General features: G+C 41.6%; 1 protein-coding gene across 1 annotated transcript in view; it reads right to left on the reverse strand.

Moving 5' to 3' along the window:
• Window positions 1-21,048, reverse strand: part of LOC147728473 (uncharacterized) — a 508,290-nt gene that overhangs the window by 98,921 nt on the left and 388,321 nt on the right. The window contains exon 7 of the mRNA XM_086962242.1: window positions 17,152-17,430. Within this exon, the coding sequence (XP_086818368.1) occupies window positions 17,152-17,430 (279 nt within the window). The remainder of the gene's footprint in view (window positions 1-17,151; window positions 17,431-21,048) is intronic.

Here is a 21,048-nt window from a genome sequence, read left to right on the forward strand (position 1 = left end):
ACCTCGTCGTTTGTAAAATCGCTGTCTAGCCGGTCTCTGTCATCAATGTCTAGGGAGGGCAGTTTTATGTCTCTGATCAGAGCTTGCCAGTCCTCTTCTGTAAAGAAAGTGCTTACGCTATATATGGAGCGATAGTGATCCGCAAACTCATTAGCGATGTCTTGCGGGTCCGTTATAACTTCCCCTGATTCCTTCAGCAGTTCCGGAACCAGTCTGCTCGCCTGTTCTTTTTTATCCAGCCATGCCAGTAGCTTTCCAGCTTTGTCTCCCAGATCATAGAGCCTACCCTCTCTGTCTCTACCCATTGACTTGGCCATGTCAGTTGCTACAGATTTATATTCTGTTTGTTTAAGTTTCAGGGCATGAAGTCTGTTGTGCGTCAATGGTTCCCCACCATCTTCTTCCATGAGGAGGATTTCATCTTCCAAGCGAGTTAGTTCCTTTGACTTTTCTTTCCACACCCTGCTATTAGCAGGAGTACCTGGTCACGCACTACGGTTTTGAAGGCTTCCCATAGGGTTTGGGATGAGCTCACTGATTCCTTATTCTCTAGAAAGTAGTTTTCTATAGCTGTTACTACCTTGTCTTTAACCACTGGATTTCTGAGGTACCACAGGTTAATAGTCGCCCCCCGTCCCACTCTCCTCTCATCAATGACCACTTCTGCCCACAATGAGAAGTGGACAGATATACCCTGGGTGAGGTGTCTGGTTTCCCTAATGTTCCCCGCTTGGGGTGCTGAAGTAAGAAGGTAGTCTATATGGGATAAGCTATTGTGAGCCCAGGAATGGAAAGTGTGTTGGATGTGTTCTGGTTGGAACATTCTCCTCGCATCCACAAGGTCGATGGTTTCAAGGAAGTCTGGGAGCCAACTCTGCCAGGGGCTGATGGTACGAGGGACAGCGGTCCAGAGAGCCTGACACCACTACTTCAACCAGATAGCTGTGTGGGAAAGACAACATAATTTTACCCGGGTCACTGAAGGATTGGCACTGTAGCCCCGGCGGGATGTACACTGATACTAGCGTGAGTGTCTTACCCTCCCATTGTCTGGAAATTGCTGCATATCTACCCATCCCATCAGTTCATGTGTGTTGTATTGACATCGGAAAGGAATTTCTGATCAGGATACCCACTCTCCTGGTACCTGTGATAAAGCCAGCAGGGGCCACCAGCCGGTAGCCCCATCTGCTCATGGCCTTGCAGGAGTTACGTACCAGGTGTGTCTCTTGGAGAAGCACCACCTCCGGAGCATGACGCTTGATATACTGCAGTACAATACTATGCTTAACTTTGTCCCCGAGCCCGTTTACATTCCAGCTTAAGAGCTTAAAGGTCTTTTCCAAGTGCGTCCCCATGTGTAGGTTCAGAGATTGCGTGTCCCATCTCTCTTTTAGCAGTGTCCAATGTCGCTTTCTCTAACAGAAAACAATACAACCCTTTTCCACCCCAACAACCCTGCTCCCCTGCACTCTGGGCCTAGAACTGCCCATGTTTCAACTTTGCAGAGTGCCTGTCACCCAAACTTAGAACTAAAAGTAGAATATAATAGGGGGTGTAAGCTCCACCACCCCAATACCTCCTTAAGGTCATAAAAGCAATGTGCCCTGCTAGAGGGGCCCACCCAACACCAAAACCGATATATAGGACTATCAATCAATGCTGTCAATCCACTGTCTGGCACATAAGTTCAGCTACTGCATCAGTTCGTAGGCACTATCGGGTGAGGCGCCAAAAGCATCCCCCAGCATTACACTCTCATCAGACTAAGCCACTAGATGAACCTGCCCGGTCTGCCACTCAGCGGGCCGTATGGTCTCTTGCGGCTCTCCAAACTTCAAGCCAGTCCACAGCTGCCTCAGTGGCATCAAAGAACCAGACTCTGCCATCTCCTATGACGCGGAGTTGGGCCGGAAATAACATGGCATACTTAAGTCCTTTGTCTCTAAGTCTCTTCTGCACCTCAAAAAGGATCGTCGTTGTCTCTGTACATTAAAGGTGATGCCTGGAAAAAAGGAGATTTCCAAATTCTCGTACTTCAAGGGGGGGCCCATACGCGAAGTCTGCAATATGACATCTCTGTTCCTGAAATTTAAAGTCTCGCCAACATAGGGCGGAGAGGCACCCTTTCTATCACAAAGAATTTGGACAACCTCTTAGGCTGAAGATGCTTAAGTATGAGTTCCTCCTTGAATAAGTCAGCGGTAGGGCCCTCCGCCCTCTCTTGCAGACCTATAATCCTCACTTTATTTCTTCTGGTGCGTCCTTCATAGTCGTCCAACTTATCTTCTGCAAATTTATGAAAGGCCCGCAGCTCTTTGATATCTTGCTGCATTTGCGTCACATCTCCCATGAGGCTAGCAGTGACGATTTCCATCTGTTTCACTTTCTCTCCTGTTTAAGTTAGGTCAGCTCGGATCAGCATCACATCAGAAATGATGGTGTCCATCCTCTGTTCAAGGTAGGAGCGTACACCTGAGAAGGCATCCATGACCTCTTTTAACGTCGGGTCCAGAAACTCCCCTTCAGATCCAATCATCTGTTATCCCTTGTCGCTGAGCTCGGGGTCAGCCTGCTTTGGCAGCGCATAGTTGTCTAATTTAGTCTGTTGCTTCACTTTTGCACCCTTGGCAATCAACATTTTCGCACTGCCGCCACTAGGATCCGCCCTCATGTAGACTCCAGGTCTCCCACTCCTCCGCAGTAACCACCTCCACCCGCAACATCCAGCCATGCCTTGCTGTCCACTTGTGCGGTTTCTCTATCACCAGTACCGGCAGGGGGACCTTCACGCACCAGGTCGCTGCAGGTACTTGTTGCCAGTTGGTGGGGACTAATGCGTACTCTTTTCCTTCTCCACCACGACAACAGCAGGTGAAGTATAGACTCTGTGTTCGTCGATTACACTGGGCCACTCAGCCAGTCTTAGGCCTCCTCAGCATTTGAGAAGGCTTGGTCAGCTCTCTCCCTCAGGCAGTGCCCCAACTCGCCAGGGCCGGATCAAGTGCACAACAGCACCGACATCCATGCTGCCATCTCTATGCCGCTCAGCGCCTAGCAACATGCAGTGTCTCACCTTCCCAGCGGCTTGTCGGTCAGAACACTAATGCCCAGGATATCACAGGACTGGCAACTCCAGCAGGTGTTCCAGCCGGCACACCTCACTACAGCCCCCTCCGCAGGCTTAGATCGCGCGATCACAGTGGGAGCACCCTCCCATTCAATCGCGGGTGATCGGGCCACGAGCACTTGTGTCAGGATTTTGGGACCCGGACTCCTCTTCTTCTGCCATGGTTACGACAGCTGGTACACCTGTAGCCTCGCGCTCATGAGTGGTCGGACCAAACAAAGCGCCACGCCCAGCTCTCCAATGCTGCAGCTCCCGGCCTCCGGTCTCGCGAAAGCCACAGCTTACCCGTGGCTGTACAAGGTTGTTTTTTGGTGCTCCAGCCTCAGTGATGGTTCAGGTAGCCCTTCCACTGCATGGGTGACAGATTATTATGCAGATTTATAGAAGGCGGTCGGGTGAGTTACAGAGCTAGCTTAGTTGGTGGCCCATTGCATTCTGCGGCTAAGCCACGCCCCCATTCTTCCCTTTCTTTAAAGCATTTTAATCTAGCAGCTCTCTGACAGTATACAAATTATTCTTTATATTTTGTTATGTCTATAGCATATTTTAATTATTGAAGGCTGCTCCTCCAGGTTTTGAATAAAGTCATATAGCCTACTTTTGATGTTTTCAGTATATACTGTAATCATATCACAAGTATGGGAAGATGTTAATTGTATCCTCGTCACCTCAGTGCCCTTTGGCATGAAGAAGGCTCTACATATGAGGTAAATTTAAAATCCTGACACTTTATTACCCGACACTGAGGAAATAGGTGTAAGACCAGAAGTACCCAACTCCAATGAAATAATGGTTCAATGTGTACAGTTAAAAACAAGGAACATGCACAGTGTCATGGTGTCATATTAGAGCTCTAATTTGGCCGCCCGACTACTCCTTTTTGTGTCTTTTTTATTTTCAGGATTTGCATTTAGTTTAACCTTCCTGTTCTTATTGTTAGACATTGCATTGTGTTTTTTTGTGATAATGGGTTTGGGGATCAACTTTTTCATGAGTGATTTATAATATGTAAAATGTTGTACCATATAAGGAATCACTTTAGTACCTTCCAGAAATAGAAAACATAAATGCACATCTTTTGTACGCATCTTAAGTATGTTTCTCCTAACAATTAGACTTCAGATAATCTAAATAATGTACATTTAATTTAAGATGACTGAAAACTTTTTGTTATACACCGGTATTCTGTATGAATATCCATTTGTAGTTCAAATACCAGTTTAGATGTCTTTTGCCAAACATTTGATAGACCTGGACATGAAGCTGCTTTTATGTTATTGATACTTTGATCTCTTTTGCATTGGTAGTAAGGACAATCATGAATGTGTGATATTTTCTGTAAGATGCTGTTGAAACCTGTATTTAGGATAATTTTTAAGTTTATAAAACTGTCGAATTTTTTTGCGAAGCACCCCCTCCTTTCACTCTCAGAAAGGTTTCCCTGTTGAGGTTATTCCTAACTTCTCAATTAAAAGTAGAATAGTCTTGCCCCAATATTGACAAAAGACATATTTTACAATTATTGTAATAACCACTACCTGCTCTGAAAATACGTTGACACCGCTATTCACAAAGGGAAAGGGGTCTATTGTGGTTCCATCCCATTTGAGAATGGCCTACCACCAATTTGGAATTGGTGGTAATCTGCGCATGTTTTGCGACTGCATTCCCAGCCGCAAAACATTCATACACACCAGTGCAACTCGCTATTAGGAAGGGACGCCCTTTACACACTGCTTCCTAATAGCGGCTCTCAAACCCTATTTTGCGAGTTGGTGATAGGTTACTGACTCGCAAAATAAGGTTAGTACATAGGAAAATGCATTTTACCGGTCACAACCAGCCCAATAGAATTCATAAAGGCTGTGGTTGCATCACGTAGTGATGAGAAAGTTCTGGGAAAGTCATGTCACTTTTATTGCAGTAGCTCTTCTACAATGCAAAATTGTATGCACAGTACAATTCTACTTGGCGAAAAAGTGCAACTGTGTAATAGCATTTTCCTTTTTTTTTCCTTCATAGAGAAGTGCTTTTGCCAAGCAGAGAAACCACTTCCCATACATCCCAATGAAGTTTGTGAATGTTCCTTTCCAGCTCCATCCTGGATTGGGATTTACTCCAGTCCTTGACTGGTTTAAATCTATGATCATCCCAAGGCAAGAAAGGGTCAGAGAATAGTCTGCGAATGCTCACTTACAGAAGTGTTTGTAGGTGTTCATACACTTAAGAAGTGAAGCGCATCCTGATCTGCCCATTGCAAAACCCATCCACGTGTTTAATGCCTGCACATTGGCTTGCATTTTTGAATGGATCCTAGGTGCTGCAGGAACTGGCTGATAGACTTTGATTTTGTAATATATGGTATTTTCACGCGTACTTGTGCATTAATAGAATGACATGCACATTTTGAACAAGTCATACAAATCAAAAAAAAGAAACAGTTGATTAAGACACTGAAGATGTCACAGCTTCTAGTATACTGCATAAAGAATTTGCAACATCTCAATCAGTTGTATATTGGGTATTTATTTATCTGATTTATTACGTAGTGACAACAAAGGTAACATCTCAATCTAACTGTATTTATGTTATACGTATATGCTTTAAGTCACAACACTATATTCACAACAGCCTCTCTGGCGTTTATATCCATGGATTGTCCGTGTAGCGGCAGGTGGTTACATACACTTCTATAAGCGTGACGATTCAGATAGTGCTATACCCGAAAGACTAAAGCATTGAATTTCCTTGTCAACCAGCACGCTAGTCTATAAAGTTAACAGCCAGTCTAGCCTTAAAAAAACGATCAGCGCGTAACTTTCATACGTCACACGCAAACATACGTATGTGCATGAAATTCCTTCACTATTAACATCCCGGAAATGCCAGCAGCGCGAACCCGCGGCAGCTTCTAAGAAATGCGAACGAGGCCAGTGCAGGTAACAAAACAGAGAGCTAACGTAGGAACGTATGGAAATTTAAGAACGAAAACCCGCTAAGGGTTGTACAGAAGCAATAACGGTTAATATAAAGGGGGTCTTGGTTAACTACATTGCATAACTGCCAGGCGCGTATAACTTGATCGTAAAGGGCTCATAAGTTGTAAGAAGCACATTTTTTTATAATGGTATTTTTACAGCATAGTGTATAAAAACATAAGCGTGTTTTTTAATGATCGGTTCATTGTGGAAAGCATAGTTTTCAATAACGAAATGTGTTAGCATTGACATGTTTTGACCACTTAACATGGGACATAGTGAGTTGATTGAGAACATAGCCGGGTCACAGTATGAAGTGTTGAAAACATTTAAATAAGACTGATAATTATGCATTGATAAATGTATGCTCAGAATGTAATGTTTGTTATTTGTAGATGGATCCCTGATGAAGGTTTTTCCCCACCGAAATGCATTGGATACATATTATTTTTGCTTGGATGAAATTTGAATAACATTGATATGAACAAGTAGAGACTTATAAATTCAATGAAATAAAATTGAATGTTAACAATCAACTGAATGAAATTATATAATTTATGAAAGAGCTGAATTTCTTGGTCAGCCAAACACCAGTGCCCAAGGGGACAGTTACACTTGTGTGTGTAACTGCTACTTACCAATCATTGACTACGCTCCAGGCGGGAAGCGATACCTTGGAGCATGGTAAAGACTCAATATTTGGATAAGTTTAAGAGGCAGTGCACAACCATAAACTAAAGTTCTGGGAAAGTCATGTCACTTTTATTGCAGTAGCTCTTATACAATGCAAAGTTGTATGCACAGTACAATTCTACTTGGCGAAAAAGTGCAACTGTGTAATAGCATTTTCCTTTTTTTATTTCCTTCACAGAGAAGTGCTTTTGCCAAGCAGAGAAACCACTTCCCATACATCCCAATGAAGTTTGTGAATGTTCCTTTCCAGCTCCATCCTGGATTGGGATTTACTCCAGTCCTTGACTGGTTTAAATCTATGATCATCCCAAAGCAAGAAAGGGTCAGAGAATAGTCTGCGAATGCTCACTTACAGAAGTGTTTGTAGGTGTTCATACACTTAAGAAGTGAAGCGCATCCTGATCTGCCCATTGCAAAACCCATCCACGTGTTTAATGCCTGCACATTGGCTTGCATTTTTGAATGGATCCTAGGTGCTGCAGGAACTGGCTGATAGACTTTGATTTTGTAATATATGGTATTTTCACGCGTACTTGTGCATTAATAGAATGACATGCACATTTTGAACAAGTCATACAAATCAAAAAAAAGAAACAGTTGATTGAGACACTGAAGATGTCACAGCTTCTAGTATACTGCATAAAGAATTTGCAACATCTCAATCAGCTGTATATTGGGTATTTATTTATCTGATTTATTACGTACTGACAACAAAGGCAACATCTCAATCTAACTGTATAGTTAAATATTAATTTATCGGATTTGTTACTTAGTGCCAAAAACGAGATGATGGGTTTTCAAATTGGATATGAAAAACAATTAAAACAGGCATTTTTATGTGGGTGCAGGAAAAGAGATTTCTCCACCTGGAAAAAAATCAGGTACAGGTGAAAACAACGAAAGTTATATCTTAAGCCTAACTGTACAGCAGAAAATAAGCCAGTTTAAGCTTAGACATAAGCAGAAAACTATTTGTAGGTTTATATATAAAGATTTTGGGATGTTGTACTAAAACCTTGAGTGTGTGGCTGTAAATCATAAAGTTAGGAATTTTCTCTGAACCAGTCCAGAAACCAATAGATTACATCTACTCCTCTGTAATATTTAATTACGAACCACCACTGGCTCAGTATGTTCTGGAGGTAACCTTTATCTGAAAGGGGGTCTTCTTTGCAATATGTGGTGTACACGTTAGCAATGTAATGTCAGTTATAAAGATACCACAGGAGTTCAGGGTGACAGAAATGCTAATGGCACGTAGTTCTGCCTTTCTTGATTTACACTACATGTTATAAATATTAGAAATACACCTTTAGATCAGTTGTAGCATTGGAGCCTGCTAAGGTGCTATGTGAATGTGCTTCAGTTTTGCCCCTGTTTAGCTTAACAAAACACACCACTGAGCCTCACCAGATGCTTATATGGTCTTGACTAACATAACGGTCAATTTCAATGTTTGAGATATTTGATTTTGAGAGATTCTTCCAAGAATAGCCAGGACTACATGGAATGAATCCCTTCTCCATATTTTAACTGCCTCCCAAAACAGCCATATGAACTGCTATAGTCTCAGAGTTCTTCGACTCCGCCAACTAAACTTTGGTTCATCTTCTGATTAAAACATTAATTCTGCCTTTCAATACTGCTAAAGATCATATTCACCTTAATTGTAATTTATTCCTTTACTCGATGGGCATTGTTCATGTTGAAGAGTAGCATTTGAGTGATGAAGAGATGAATACATTAAAAGAAATCTCTTCTTTTTTACAAGAGAATCTGCAAAGAAAATGAATGGAGACTAAGGCCCTGATTACGAGCTGAGGTGCTATTCATCGCACCTGATAAATAATGATACCGCGAAGTACCATGAAGTAGTTATCAGGTACCTTAAATAGCACCTGTTGTGAGTGGAAGGAAATAACATGCAGATTATATTTTTCAAGCAATAAAAGTCACATGATTCGGTAAATACTGCATGCCTTTCACAGGTTTAAATTTAGGCAGGGTCAAGCTGCAAATATTTAACTAAGGTTGAGGTATTTAACACATCTGATTAGTTATCAGATGTCTTAAATACCTACCAACTCATTATTACGACTCATGCGTAAACAGGGATTTACCCATGGATCAGAATATAATGGCCCACTCGAAATCAGGCACGAGGTCTAATGCTTTGCAAGTTTGCACTTGCAGGCTCTTTCTAGGTATGCTACAGCTAGTGTGACTAGGAGGTTCGAGGAATTCATTTTGCCAGGAAGAAAGGAAAAGGCAATTAGTTATGTCTGTGTTGGATCTGGAGAAACCGTGCCTGTATGTTTGGATGAGGGTCAGCTGGAGATCATCTGAATGTGAGATAGATGGGCGTGTTTTGTCTTGAGTCATGAATATGGGAGCCTTATCACATCTTGAATGTGTGGGATAGGATGGAAATTGCACAGAGTCCAGTCATTTGTGGATATCTCTTGTAGGACGGATTGAACTACCTAGAATGAAGGGCTGAATTTTGACTAGGAGGCAGATTCCCTTGGGTCATCGTGTTTCACAACCACCTTCATGGGGCATGTAGGTGCAGAAAATGAAGTTCAATTGGAGTGGGGCCCAGACCCATTAACATTTGTGTGGCAGTAAGTAGTGAATGCTTTGCAGATTGACACTTGCTAGGGCTATCAACCATGGCCGGTAAAATAGGCACAGGATAAGATCTCACTAGTTTATCCAGTTGGTGACTCTGCTTATCACTTGTCTGTCACCAAACGAAATAACCAGTGGTCTGCCAGCCAGGGACGCCTGGTATACCTGTCTTGATGGCGTCATTTAAGGCTGCTGGAGCAAAAGCCTTCACATCAGGGCATATGTTCCATTTCATCTTGATTGCTTATTGTTTTCAATCCATAGAGAAGGTACGGGACACTCCTAGGGTGCCACTAAGGAGCAAAAAATTAGTCCCAGTCACAAAACAAGGAAAATAAATATTAAAACGATACCTCGGGTTTCAACTAGGGCCAGGGTGAGAGATTTGCTACACCTTTCCAGACTGGACTATTGCCTGGCCTATTTTTGACCTGGCTTTCAACAGAGCTATGGTATGTAATTCAACTGATGTACTAATCAGTTGCTTCACAAAATGCTTATTTCTAAGAGGTCAGAACACCTCCTACCTCATGAACACTAATGAGGCAATAGGAAATTTGCAACCTCTTTCAGATTCCTCTGCAATCCAAGGGATGGATGCCTGCAAGGGAAAGTGCACCTCCCTCTCTTTGTTCTGATTCCATGCCTGGATATTTGTTTATTAAAATCTGTGTCCCTTAAAGGAACAGTTGCTTCATTTAAAAAGCAATGGGCCCGATTACGATGTCAGGTGGACTGCAACATACCAAACTTCGGTTGCGGCCCGCCGAACATCTGCCCCTGTGGTGCACCCGCCGATGCGCTGGGTGGAGGCATCGGGTGGAAGGACCGTCCACTGTAGTTCTGAAAGGCTCAAGGAGTCTGTCAGAGAGTCGAACAGACACACAATCCCATAATGATAGCAGAGTCAGCCTCCGCTCCGCCGTCGGGATTATGATTTCATTTTCTGACAGCCTCTCCATGTCGGCCTGTCCAACATGGAAAGGATGTGGGAAAGAGACTTGGCCTCCGCTATGACACCTGAGGGGCACCATCCTTGCACCGTGTGGCAGGCACCAGATGGTGCCTGCCACACGGTGCAGGGATGTTTAAAAACATCCATTTATCAATGGCAGCTTGTACTGTGGGCCTTTTCTGCCCGCACCACAAGCTGCCCTAGAAAAATGAATGTTTAAGACTGCCCATAGGGCGGTCGCATCCTAATTGTGCTGTTGGGACCACCGACCTATGGTCGGGCGGTTCCAATCCGCCATGGTGACATTGTAATCTGGCCCAAAGTTTCCTGGTAGGGAAGACTTCGAGGAGAGCATGCAGTGGTCCCTTTGATTGCTCTCAGCTTCCCCTTTGTGAATAAGATACCTCCTCAAGTCAGGAGTTGTTATCTAGCCAATGGCTGGTGACCACAAACTCATTCACAAATCATTGATGCATTGTATGTTGAATCTCCAATAGGAGGGAGATGCCCCTTTCATGCCACCAACTATTCTGATTTAGAAAGTTACTTGAAAGTTGGAAAGACTTTTACAACTCACAGAGTGATGTGTCTGTAAAGCTAATTACACATTTGCAGTTATAAAACCTGTGATTTTGTGAATCGTAGGCTTTGCAGCAGCAAAATAGTTGAGTACATATGGCTTTTAGTAATTACGATAGCATAGCATGACAATTCTTTGTCTCTGAGGAACACTTGCAGGGGCGGTTCCTCATCTATGGCAGAGGAGCGTCGCCCCACTGCTGCTACCTAGCAGAGGCAACACTGAAAAAGAAAATGATAATAAAATAAGTCACGGGGCAGGGCAGGGCCGGGCCAAATTCTTGAGCTTTAGGAGAAAGAGTGGTGGCACTACTAAGTGTGCATGACGGTTTGGCCGGCTGTCTTAGGCCGTCCAAACCCTCATGCACACTTAGTATTTCTCCACCTGGCTGTGCTGTCCTTGATGGACAGCAGCAGGTGTCCTGCTACATGGATCTGGTATTTATAGTGTGTGCTGAATAACTATGAAAAAGACTGGGGCATTTTTTTTCAATAGTAAACAACAATACACCCAAAACATATTTTGAACAAACACGTTGGGCAACTGAGAATCGTTATCCATATGTATTCCCCAGAAGGTACGTTTCCAATTATATGTAAACTGCTCTCTATAGGAAGCCGACAGCCGGCAATAGCATTCTACATGCAGGAAGTAGCCATCCCCCAAGTCTGATCCGCAGTATTCCTTATGGTGAATTGTTGAGACTGAGACGCAACTGTTCTTTAGAAGCAGATTTTACTCTAGCAGCTAAAGACTGTATTGCCAGGTTTTTGATCAGGGGTTATGAACAATCACTTTTAGATAACACCCTCAAAAAGGTATTGAGAATCCCCAGAAAACATCTCCTTGAGCAAGCTCCCAAAAGAAGTGGGCAATCTGAGTTAACTAATAAATTTCGCATGATTACCACCTATTCAGATGAGGCGAATGTACTCAGAAAACGCTCACTAAAAACTGGCATATATTGCGCACCAATCCTGTAATAGGAAACGACGTCCCAGCAAAACCTCTGATTACATTCAGGAAGCTTAAATCCATCAAAGACAGTCTTGTCCAGAGTCATCTAACGCCTATAAAACCCAAGACTAGCGGTACCCTGAAAGATATGAGGGGGTTTTTTCCTTGTGGTAAATGTCGAGCATGCGAAAACAGCAGACGTATACTAACATATAAAATCCCAGGTCTAGTGAAACCCAAAACCATTAGTAAATTCATCACGTGTACGACACCCTATGTAGTATATTGCTTAATGGTCCATGCAGATTCAAATACATTGGGAGCACCATCAACAATGCAAAACTGCGGATATTGGAACATCAACGAGCTATTGTCAATAAGGATATAACTTATCCTGTGGCTCGACATTTTGCCAAAGTGCATGAAAGTAACAGGGAGCTGTTACAATACTTTGGTATTGATCACGTACCGCTAAACCCTAGAGGAGGGGACAGATTGTTAAGTCTCCGGAGATTAGAATCTCGCTATATCATCGACCTACAGACAAAGAGCCCCTTAGGGATGAATACTGGGGAGGAACTGACAGTCCATCTAGGTAAATGAATCTCCAGAGAAAGTCATCCTATGTTACCTGCAATATGTTGAATACGCAATATTTGGTTAATGAAAATCCTGTTAATGGGAATAACGTGGTAAATGCGATTCATTATGTCTTCCTAAATTGCCATGAATTCATTTCCTCTTTGAGATTTTTCCTTAAGAGATTTTTTAATCATTTCACTGTTTGATCATGTCATTGTATGAGTCTAGTGATTATCACTTTCCGATTTCTGCACTGAATTGCCAGTATAGTTTTATTGCTACTGTAAGATTGTTATCTCCTGTTTTCTCTCTGGTTTGAATGTAGAATGGATGTATCCTATTACTGTCACAGTTATAGGAGGTTTTCGATATATTTTTGGATATGGATGATATATATTTCTGATGAGCACCTTTTGAACTAAACCGGTGATATGCCGATACACGGCTAGATTTGGCATGACACCCGTAATGGTGGTTGTCTCATGTATTACTTACACACTTGCATATCTTTTTGAATTCTGATTGTGCGTAATGCGAAATGTACACGCGAGCCGGCCGCCTGGTTCAATTGCACTCCCCATTTTAGAATGTTATATTATGCACTATAGACATGTTGGGTGTTCTTGAGCGCTTTTGTGGTAATTTATGGCAGTGATATGCCGATACACGGCGAGATCGTAGATTTGACTGGCAGTGGTAATCAGCCAACTGTGGGGGTGTGTTTTAATAGGGATCGAACCATATACACAATACCACATTTTCATGTATCTTACATTGTATAATAATGGCTGCCACGTTTTACCAGCGCTCTAATATGCACTAAGGACGCATCTAAAATTTGGTCCGTCTTCACTCAATGCTTTCGTGAAGACGCACACAAAAAGAGCCGCGCGCAGCATGCAAATTGACACTGAGGAAGGACTTGCTGTCTGAAACGCGTTTGTTGTCTGTATCACTGCTGCTGTTGCTGGCGAAATAAAAACGTTGCCACTTACCCGGAGTGCTTTGATCCTTTTCACGAAGGGAAATCGATTACTGAGCTGCCATTTGATGCGCGGATACCAGCGCGCCACAGCACCCTCCGACGAGTGCCCCGAGATTTCTGGTAGAACGGAGCTTGCATATATATATATATATATATCCAACACAAAGTGGCTCCCTTTTTTTCACTGGGTAACAATGGCGCTTCTATGGCGGTGCCGGTCCGCTGTATTCACATCAACCACAACCTTCTGAAAGAAGCCGGATTGCACTCACGGGTCAGGTAAATAGTTTCCTTTATTTCATCTTACAGAGACCAACAGATCCCTACTCGTTTCGGTCTAGCTAAGACCTTGATCAAGGGTATATAATGGGTGTGTCAATATAGATGAGCATTTTAATAAAATTACATAACTAAGTGGCAGCTTGCTTTAAAGCATATTGTCCTGGCGTGTTTTGGTTATATGTTGAAGGAGGGAATTAAAACCATAAACAAATGCTATAAAAATTAAAATTATAAACAAATATTTAAAAGTATATATTTGACAAATATTAGGAAATGTATTGGAGTCTAGGAATGATAGATTTACTATTCCCACTCCATTTTATACAACAGTAGAAAAATTGTAGGGCTTTAGAGTGGCTAAATATATTACTACCACTCTAAGCAGCACAACAATTGGGAAAGGTTGGACTTCAGAGGGGTTAAATTTACTATTCCAAATCCAATCTGTGCAACAGTAGGGAATGCACTGAACTTCGAAGGGGTTAATTTTACTATTCCCACTACAGTCTGTGCAACACTAGGGAAAGTGTTAGACTTCGGAGGGGTTACATTTAATATTCCTACTCCAGACTGTGAAACAGTAGGGAAAGCATTGAACTTCAGAGGGATAAGATTTCCTATTCCCTATCCAGTCTTTGTAACAGTAGGGAAAGCACTGGACATCAGAGGGGTAGGATTTACTATTCCCTCTTCAGTCTGTGCAACAGTAGGGAAAGTGTTGGACTTTAGAGGAGTTACATTTACTATTGCTACTCCAGCATAAGCAACAGCATGGATAGCACCTGACTTCAAATTATTTAAATCTACAATTCCCACTCCAGTCTGTGCAACAGGAGGGAAAGCTTTGGCCTTCCGAAGGGTAAGATTTACTATTCCCATACAAATCTGTGCAACATTGGGGAAAGCGTTGGACTTCGTATGGGTTAAATTTACTATTTACACTCCAGTCTATGCAACAGTAGGGAAAGTGTTAGACTTCGGAGGATAAGATTTACTATTCACACTCCAGTCTGTGCAACAGTAGAGAAAGCATTAAACTTAGTAAGGTTTACATTTACTATAAACAATCCAGTCTGTGCAACAATATGAAAAGCGTAGGACTTTGGAGGGGTTAAATTTACTATTCCCACTCCAGTCAGTACAACAGTAGGAAAAGCAATAGACCTCAGAAGGGTCAGATTTACTATTCCCGCTCCAGTCTGTGAAGGCCATCAAAGACTTCTTTCAACTCTTCAACAGCACTGGGACTCTGCCATCTGTGAGTCCTGTCCTGCCAAGAGGTGCCAATCCAGTTCTGAGCCCCTGAAAGGTGATATCTGCTGTCCAGAATCATCAAAATGTACGCAGGGACGACTTTGCACCTATCAAAACCCAAACATTGCCTTTTGATGCCGACAAAGGAGCCAATCAAAGACATCACCTCGATGGACTGCGCAGGCTCAAGGATGATGGACAGCGTGGCTCAACGATGACGCAGCTCCTTCATCGTAAAGATGTTCGCTGCCGAAGCCCTTCACCGACTGCGCAGATTGCCGCTTACTCTTTGCCTCTATCAACGGGATCTATGACGATTTGGAAAGCATTGGACTTCGAAGGGATAACATTTACTATTCCCAGTACAGTCTGTGGAACAGTAGGGAAAGCATTGGACTTCAGAGGGGTTACATTTCCTATTCCCACTCCAGTCTGTGCAAGAGTAGGGAAGCCATTGGACTTCGGACGGGTAAGATTTATTATTCGTACTCCAATCTAAGCAATAGTAGGTAAACTAATTCACTCCAAACACATTATATACTTGAATACCCCTATTAATTTAGAAAGAATATAAAACTCTAAATATAAATATTGTTCTTTAACATAAAATACATATGAATTACAAAAATAAATAACAATTATTCAATCTACAAAATTCATAAACATTTACATAATTAATTTTCAATTAAAAAATACTGCTTATTTAATTATTACTTAAGTAATTTTCCATCCTATACCCCTACAAACCTAGCAACCAACAGCTAAAATATAATGAAAATAAATAACACAATTTACATAATTGAAAAACAATTACATAATTACCTAACTATGTATAATTAATTGTTAATTATTACTTAATTTATTTCCCACCTCACAAGCTTACAAACCCAGCAGCCCACACTTCAAATATAAATACATCATAGCATTAGTACACAATGTACATAATTATGTAATCAATTAAATATTTAATAATACATTACTAATTATTATTTTTTAATTATGATTTAAATAACTTCCCACCATATACTCCTACAAACCAAACAACCCACAACTAAAAGATAACTAAAATAAATCAATGCTACATAATGTACATAATTAATAATCAATGCAATAATTAATAATACATTAGTAATCAATTATTAATTATTACTTAATTACCTTCCACCCTATACCCCAACAAACCTAGCAGCCCGCACAAAAAATATACCCAAAATATATGACCATTACACAATTTACATAATTAATAATACATTAAGTAATTAATAATAAATTATGCATTAATTGTTATTTAATATCTAATAAACATCCCTCCCTTTATCTCGACTAACTTAATAACCCACACCTAAAATATCAGTATAAAAAAATTAATATTACATAATAAACATAATGAACTTACTTAAAAAATATGAAATGCTTAATAATTAATTATTAATTAATTGACTTCCCAACCTGTTTCCCTACACACCCACCAACTTGATACATTGCTACAAATGACTATTAACAATTAAAAATTCTAACTCGCTTAAAATTACAAATTATATAAAAAAATTATAACCATTATACAAAATTAATATATAAACTAAAACACGTTAAAATAATTAAAAAACAATAATCTTTACAACCATATTATTGAAAACAATATTTACAACTATGATATTCTTAACAACTATTTTAATTATCTGAGAAAATTATTATTGACAACGATATTTCTGCATCACATTTTTGCATCACAATATTTTTTTCAATACTTCTGGCTCCTGATATTCACAACTCAATATTTTTTGCAAATACCACATTAATGTCAATAAATGGAGAAAATATTTCATTAGCTTTTAGATCAACCGCTTGATTTTGATACCAGTGATACATAGTGAAGAAAAGCCAAAAGGGCAACAAAATTCATTGCCGATACCTGCTTTCATTTTTAATGAAATGATGAAAGTCACATGATAAAGAGATAGACCTTGCTCAAATGATTGCAATGTGGCTTCACATAATTCCAAATAACCATTATATAAGGATTTGTACAACAAAGAACATAGAAAAGCCTATCATGAACTAGGTCATAACAAGATTATGCTTTTTGTGTAAAGTTACTATAAAATATGTGCTATTTTACATCACCCCTCATAAATGTCTCTCTCTCGTCATTCTTCAGCTGATGAATGGTCCACTTGTTGCTATTGTTGTTGTTCTCATTTGGTGGTCTACTGGGGTTCTCCACAGATGATCCAGAGGATGGACTATGACTACTATCCTCAGCCTGGTCTGTCTCTTGTGTCTTTAGGTTTCCAGTCCCAGGTGGAAGCAAAGATGCTTGAGAGGAGTCCAGGCTCAATCTATCAGGCTCATCATCCTTGGGAACTGTGCTGGCTGTACTGTTCAAGTCACCTTCATGTGCATCTAATAGAATAAAATAAATATGAATGAAATGTCCAGAAAGCCTCTATCTTTCTTAAAGTGGCAAAACATATACTGTAGCAAAGTCCATGGAAAAGAATATGAAACCTATGGATAGATAAATCTTGTACTAGAAAATGCCTCAATAACTTCCTTAGGTCATTCATCGTGGATGTCCTCCACATATTCAAGTCACAAGAATAATAAGTAGCAGAGCAAAAATTCACTGATGAATGCTGGTGTTTCAGCCTTATTGGCCCCTCATAGCATGATCTTTCTCAAAGGATGCTAACATATCAGAGTGAAATAATAAAACAGTGTGAGATACATGAATTATTAACAAATATTAGGGTTAAGTGTAGCTCCCCATGAACATTTACATTTGTGCTAGATTTGTATTTGCAAAACAGAGGTTAAATGGTGTTCCCAGAGGTCAACCCCATCCCTCACTTCTTCTTTCTCTGCTATTCTTTCATTTCTAATCCTGTATGAAGCATACACGCACATGTATCTGCCAAAGTAACCCTATGGAGTGTGTACCTGGGCTTCGGCATGAAAGCGCAGCTCCCCTTGTTACATTGAGTTCAGAGGATCTTCCTAGACCAGTGTTGGAAAATGGTCACCCCAAACTTGTTGCCTCCCTTCTCCTATTTTATGACCTTTTTGTTGGCCTTAAGACTCTGAGCACGTTACCACTGCTGACCAGTGCTAAAGTGCATGTACTTCTCCCCTAAACATGGTAACATTGGTGTATATACAATTGACATATTTAGTTTACTTGTAAGTCCATTGTAAAGGGGTATACCATACATCTAGGTCCTATAATCTAAATACTAGAGGGCCTGCAGCTCTGTTTGTGCCACCTGCACAAGTAGCCTTTCAAACCTGTGTCAGGCATGCCATTGCAGTGCCTGTGTGTGCATTTTACTGCCACTTCGACTTGGAATGCTTGCCGTGCCTTAAACTCTCCATTTATTACACATAACGTAACCATTAGGAAGGTCCTAGGTAGCACTAAGGACAGGGTGCTGTGCAGCGACGGCTCGTGGAGGGAGTTACGGTGGGGCAGGAGGGTGGGGAGGGGGAGGGGCAGGGTGGAGGTTGCTAAAAACCGGCATATGGATAATTGCAGGTAAGTAAACAATTTACTTAATAAAACGAATTTCGTAGTGCGCCTTGCATCGCAAAATGCAATGCAGTGCAAGCTACGAAATTCGTTTTATTAAGTAAATTGTTTACTTACCTGCAATTATCCATATGCCGGTTTTTAGCAACCTCCACCCTGCCCCTCCCCCTCCCCACCCTCCTGCCCCACCGTAACTCCCTCCACGAGCCGTCGCTGGTGCTGTGTAACTAAAAGGTAGGACATGTACTTTTAGGTTTTGCATGTCCTGGTAGTGAAAAACACCTACATGTGTTTTTCACTGCTGTGAGGCCTACTCCTCTCGTAGGCTAGCATTGGGAATTCAGTAATACACTTTTAAGCTGTAATTCCTGACTAGAAAGGAGTTTCTGCATCATGTTTCATATCTTTGGAAAGGTAATGATAAATCTTCTTTACTGGTGAAGTTGGATTTAACATTACTGTTTACAAAAGCCACTTTTAGCTTTTCCTGGTCAGGAAAAGGGAGAGGGAGCTCACACTTACAACTAAATAGGCAGTGTCCTTGGTCCCAAACCACAAAGACCCTGGCAGATAGAGCTGGGATAAAAGGGGACCTGTGCACTTCAAGGTCCTGCTTTGAAGTCACCCTGACTTCAAAGGCATATTTGGGTATAAGTAGTGGGGTTGTGACCCTACCAAGACAGTACACTACTGGACATGTGAAGAACTCTGCCAGGAATCAAGACGACTGTGCTACAAGGATTACTATTTTACCTGACTGCTGCTCTTAAGGAACTGATTTCTGTTTTGCTGAGCTGCCCTACTGCCTGCTGATCTCTGCCCTGCTGAGGACAAGGACTGGACCCATCTCACTTGAATCCAAAGTGACTCCAAGATCTTGCTGGCTTGCCCCCCTGTTCTGAAGTCTCAGCGCCATCAAAGACTTCCTTCAACTTTTCAACAGCACTGGGACTCCGCCATCTGTGATTCCTGCCTGCCAATGGTGCCAATCCAGTCCTGGGACCCTAAAGGTGATTTATGCTGTCCAGAAATATCAAAATCTACACAGTGACAATTTTGCACCTATCAGAACCCACGCATTGCCTCAGTGGATTACGGGGCACAACGATGAAGGACAGTGCTTCTCAATGACAACAAAGCACCTGCACCGTAACGGGGTTTGACGCTGAAGCCTTCATTGACTGTGCAGATCGGCACCAACGCTTTGCCTCCATCCAGGGGATCGACAATGATGCAGAATTCTCTGACTCACGGAATTGAGTCTTTCTTCATCGCCGCTTGCTCCATTCTAGGTGTTTTGTCAGCGGGACATGTGTGAGTCCTGGAGCCAGCCTGCCCTTCATTGCAGTCGACCTGAACTTTCCATAGCAGCCAATCTATTTTGATGAGATGTATAAGAATGTTACATCCATCATGCACAACCAGATGTTATCCATATTTCTGATCACAATGTAACTGAGTTTGTTAGGGAAGTGTGTAGTTTCTTGCACAGATGTCTGTGTGGCTTTCACAATCTTCTGAATATTTTTTTTTTGCGTACTGTCCAAGTGGTTCTTGCTGGACAATGCTTGTAGGAGAAACTGTTTTACATTATCTGTAATCCAATACTAGGAAAGTGCTTTTTCCAGACTATCTTTTGGAATCTGTGTATATTCCAATTTAGGATCTGTTACCACCCTTGGAATAACTGTGATGACTACAGACGCTCACAAACATCTGTTGCAACTCATCCAATGCTTCACCATTGATGGTGACGGGTTGCTAAGAGATTTGCTATAAGAGAATGCAGGTGAGAGGAGGTGGTAGCTCTGTTTGGTAGACAAACTCCTGTAATGACATTTCCTGGTTTTGCTGTACTTTGATCCTGCTGTATGGAATGGTTCAACATCTGGTTGGCAAACCGCTAGCGGAATCCAATGAGACCCTCATGGTCTGTTGTGACCCATGTGATTCTGTGGGTCTGATTGTTCGAAACCTGAATGTGTCATCCTCCATGTTTCATTTTTCTTCGAATGCCAACATTAATGCAGAGACTCTGTTTCCTTACTTTGTAGCCTCATTTTAATTCTAATGTTAGTGCTTTTGCTTGTTTATGTACTCTAATAGATGTTTACAAATCTTTATGGATGCAGACATTCATTTTACTGAATGCTATACGTTAACTATGTTGATGGGATGTTTGTGTTCTCTCCTTTGCTACAGAATCCTGTGTGTTTCAAACATTGTTTGCAAACATTAACATATGTGAACATGTTTGTAACTGTTAGTATTTTCAGCACTGATTTCCTATGATTCTTTCTCTTTCTGCTGCAGGTACTTTGATTACAAATATAAGAACTTTGGGCCTGATTACTAGTTTGACAGTCCTCCTGTTGGCCCGCCACTTCCGCGCTGACAAGAGGACCGTCAAGCCCGAAGTGCACCTGCCCACCGGATTATGAAGATAATCCACGGTGGGTGGGCGGTGCTGTGGGGGTCTCAAGGCAGTTGTCGTT

The sequence above is a fragment of the Lissotriton vulgaris genome, chromosome 3_1 (assembly GCF_964263255.1).
Source record: "Lissotriton vulgaris chromosome 3_1, aLisVul1.2, whole genome shotgun sequence".
NCBI classification, from domain to species: Eukaryota; Metazoa; Chordata; class Amphibia; order Caudata; family Salamandridae; genus Lissotriton; species Lissotriton vulgaris.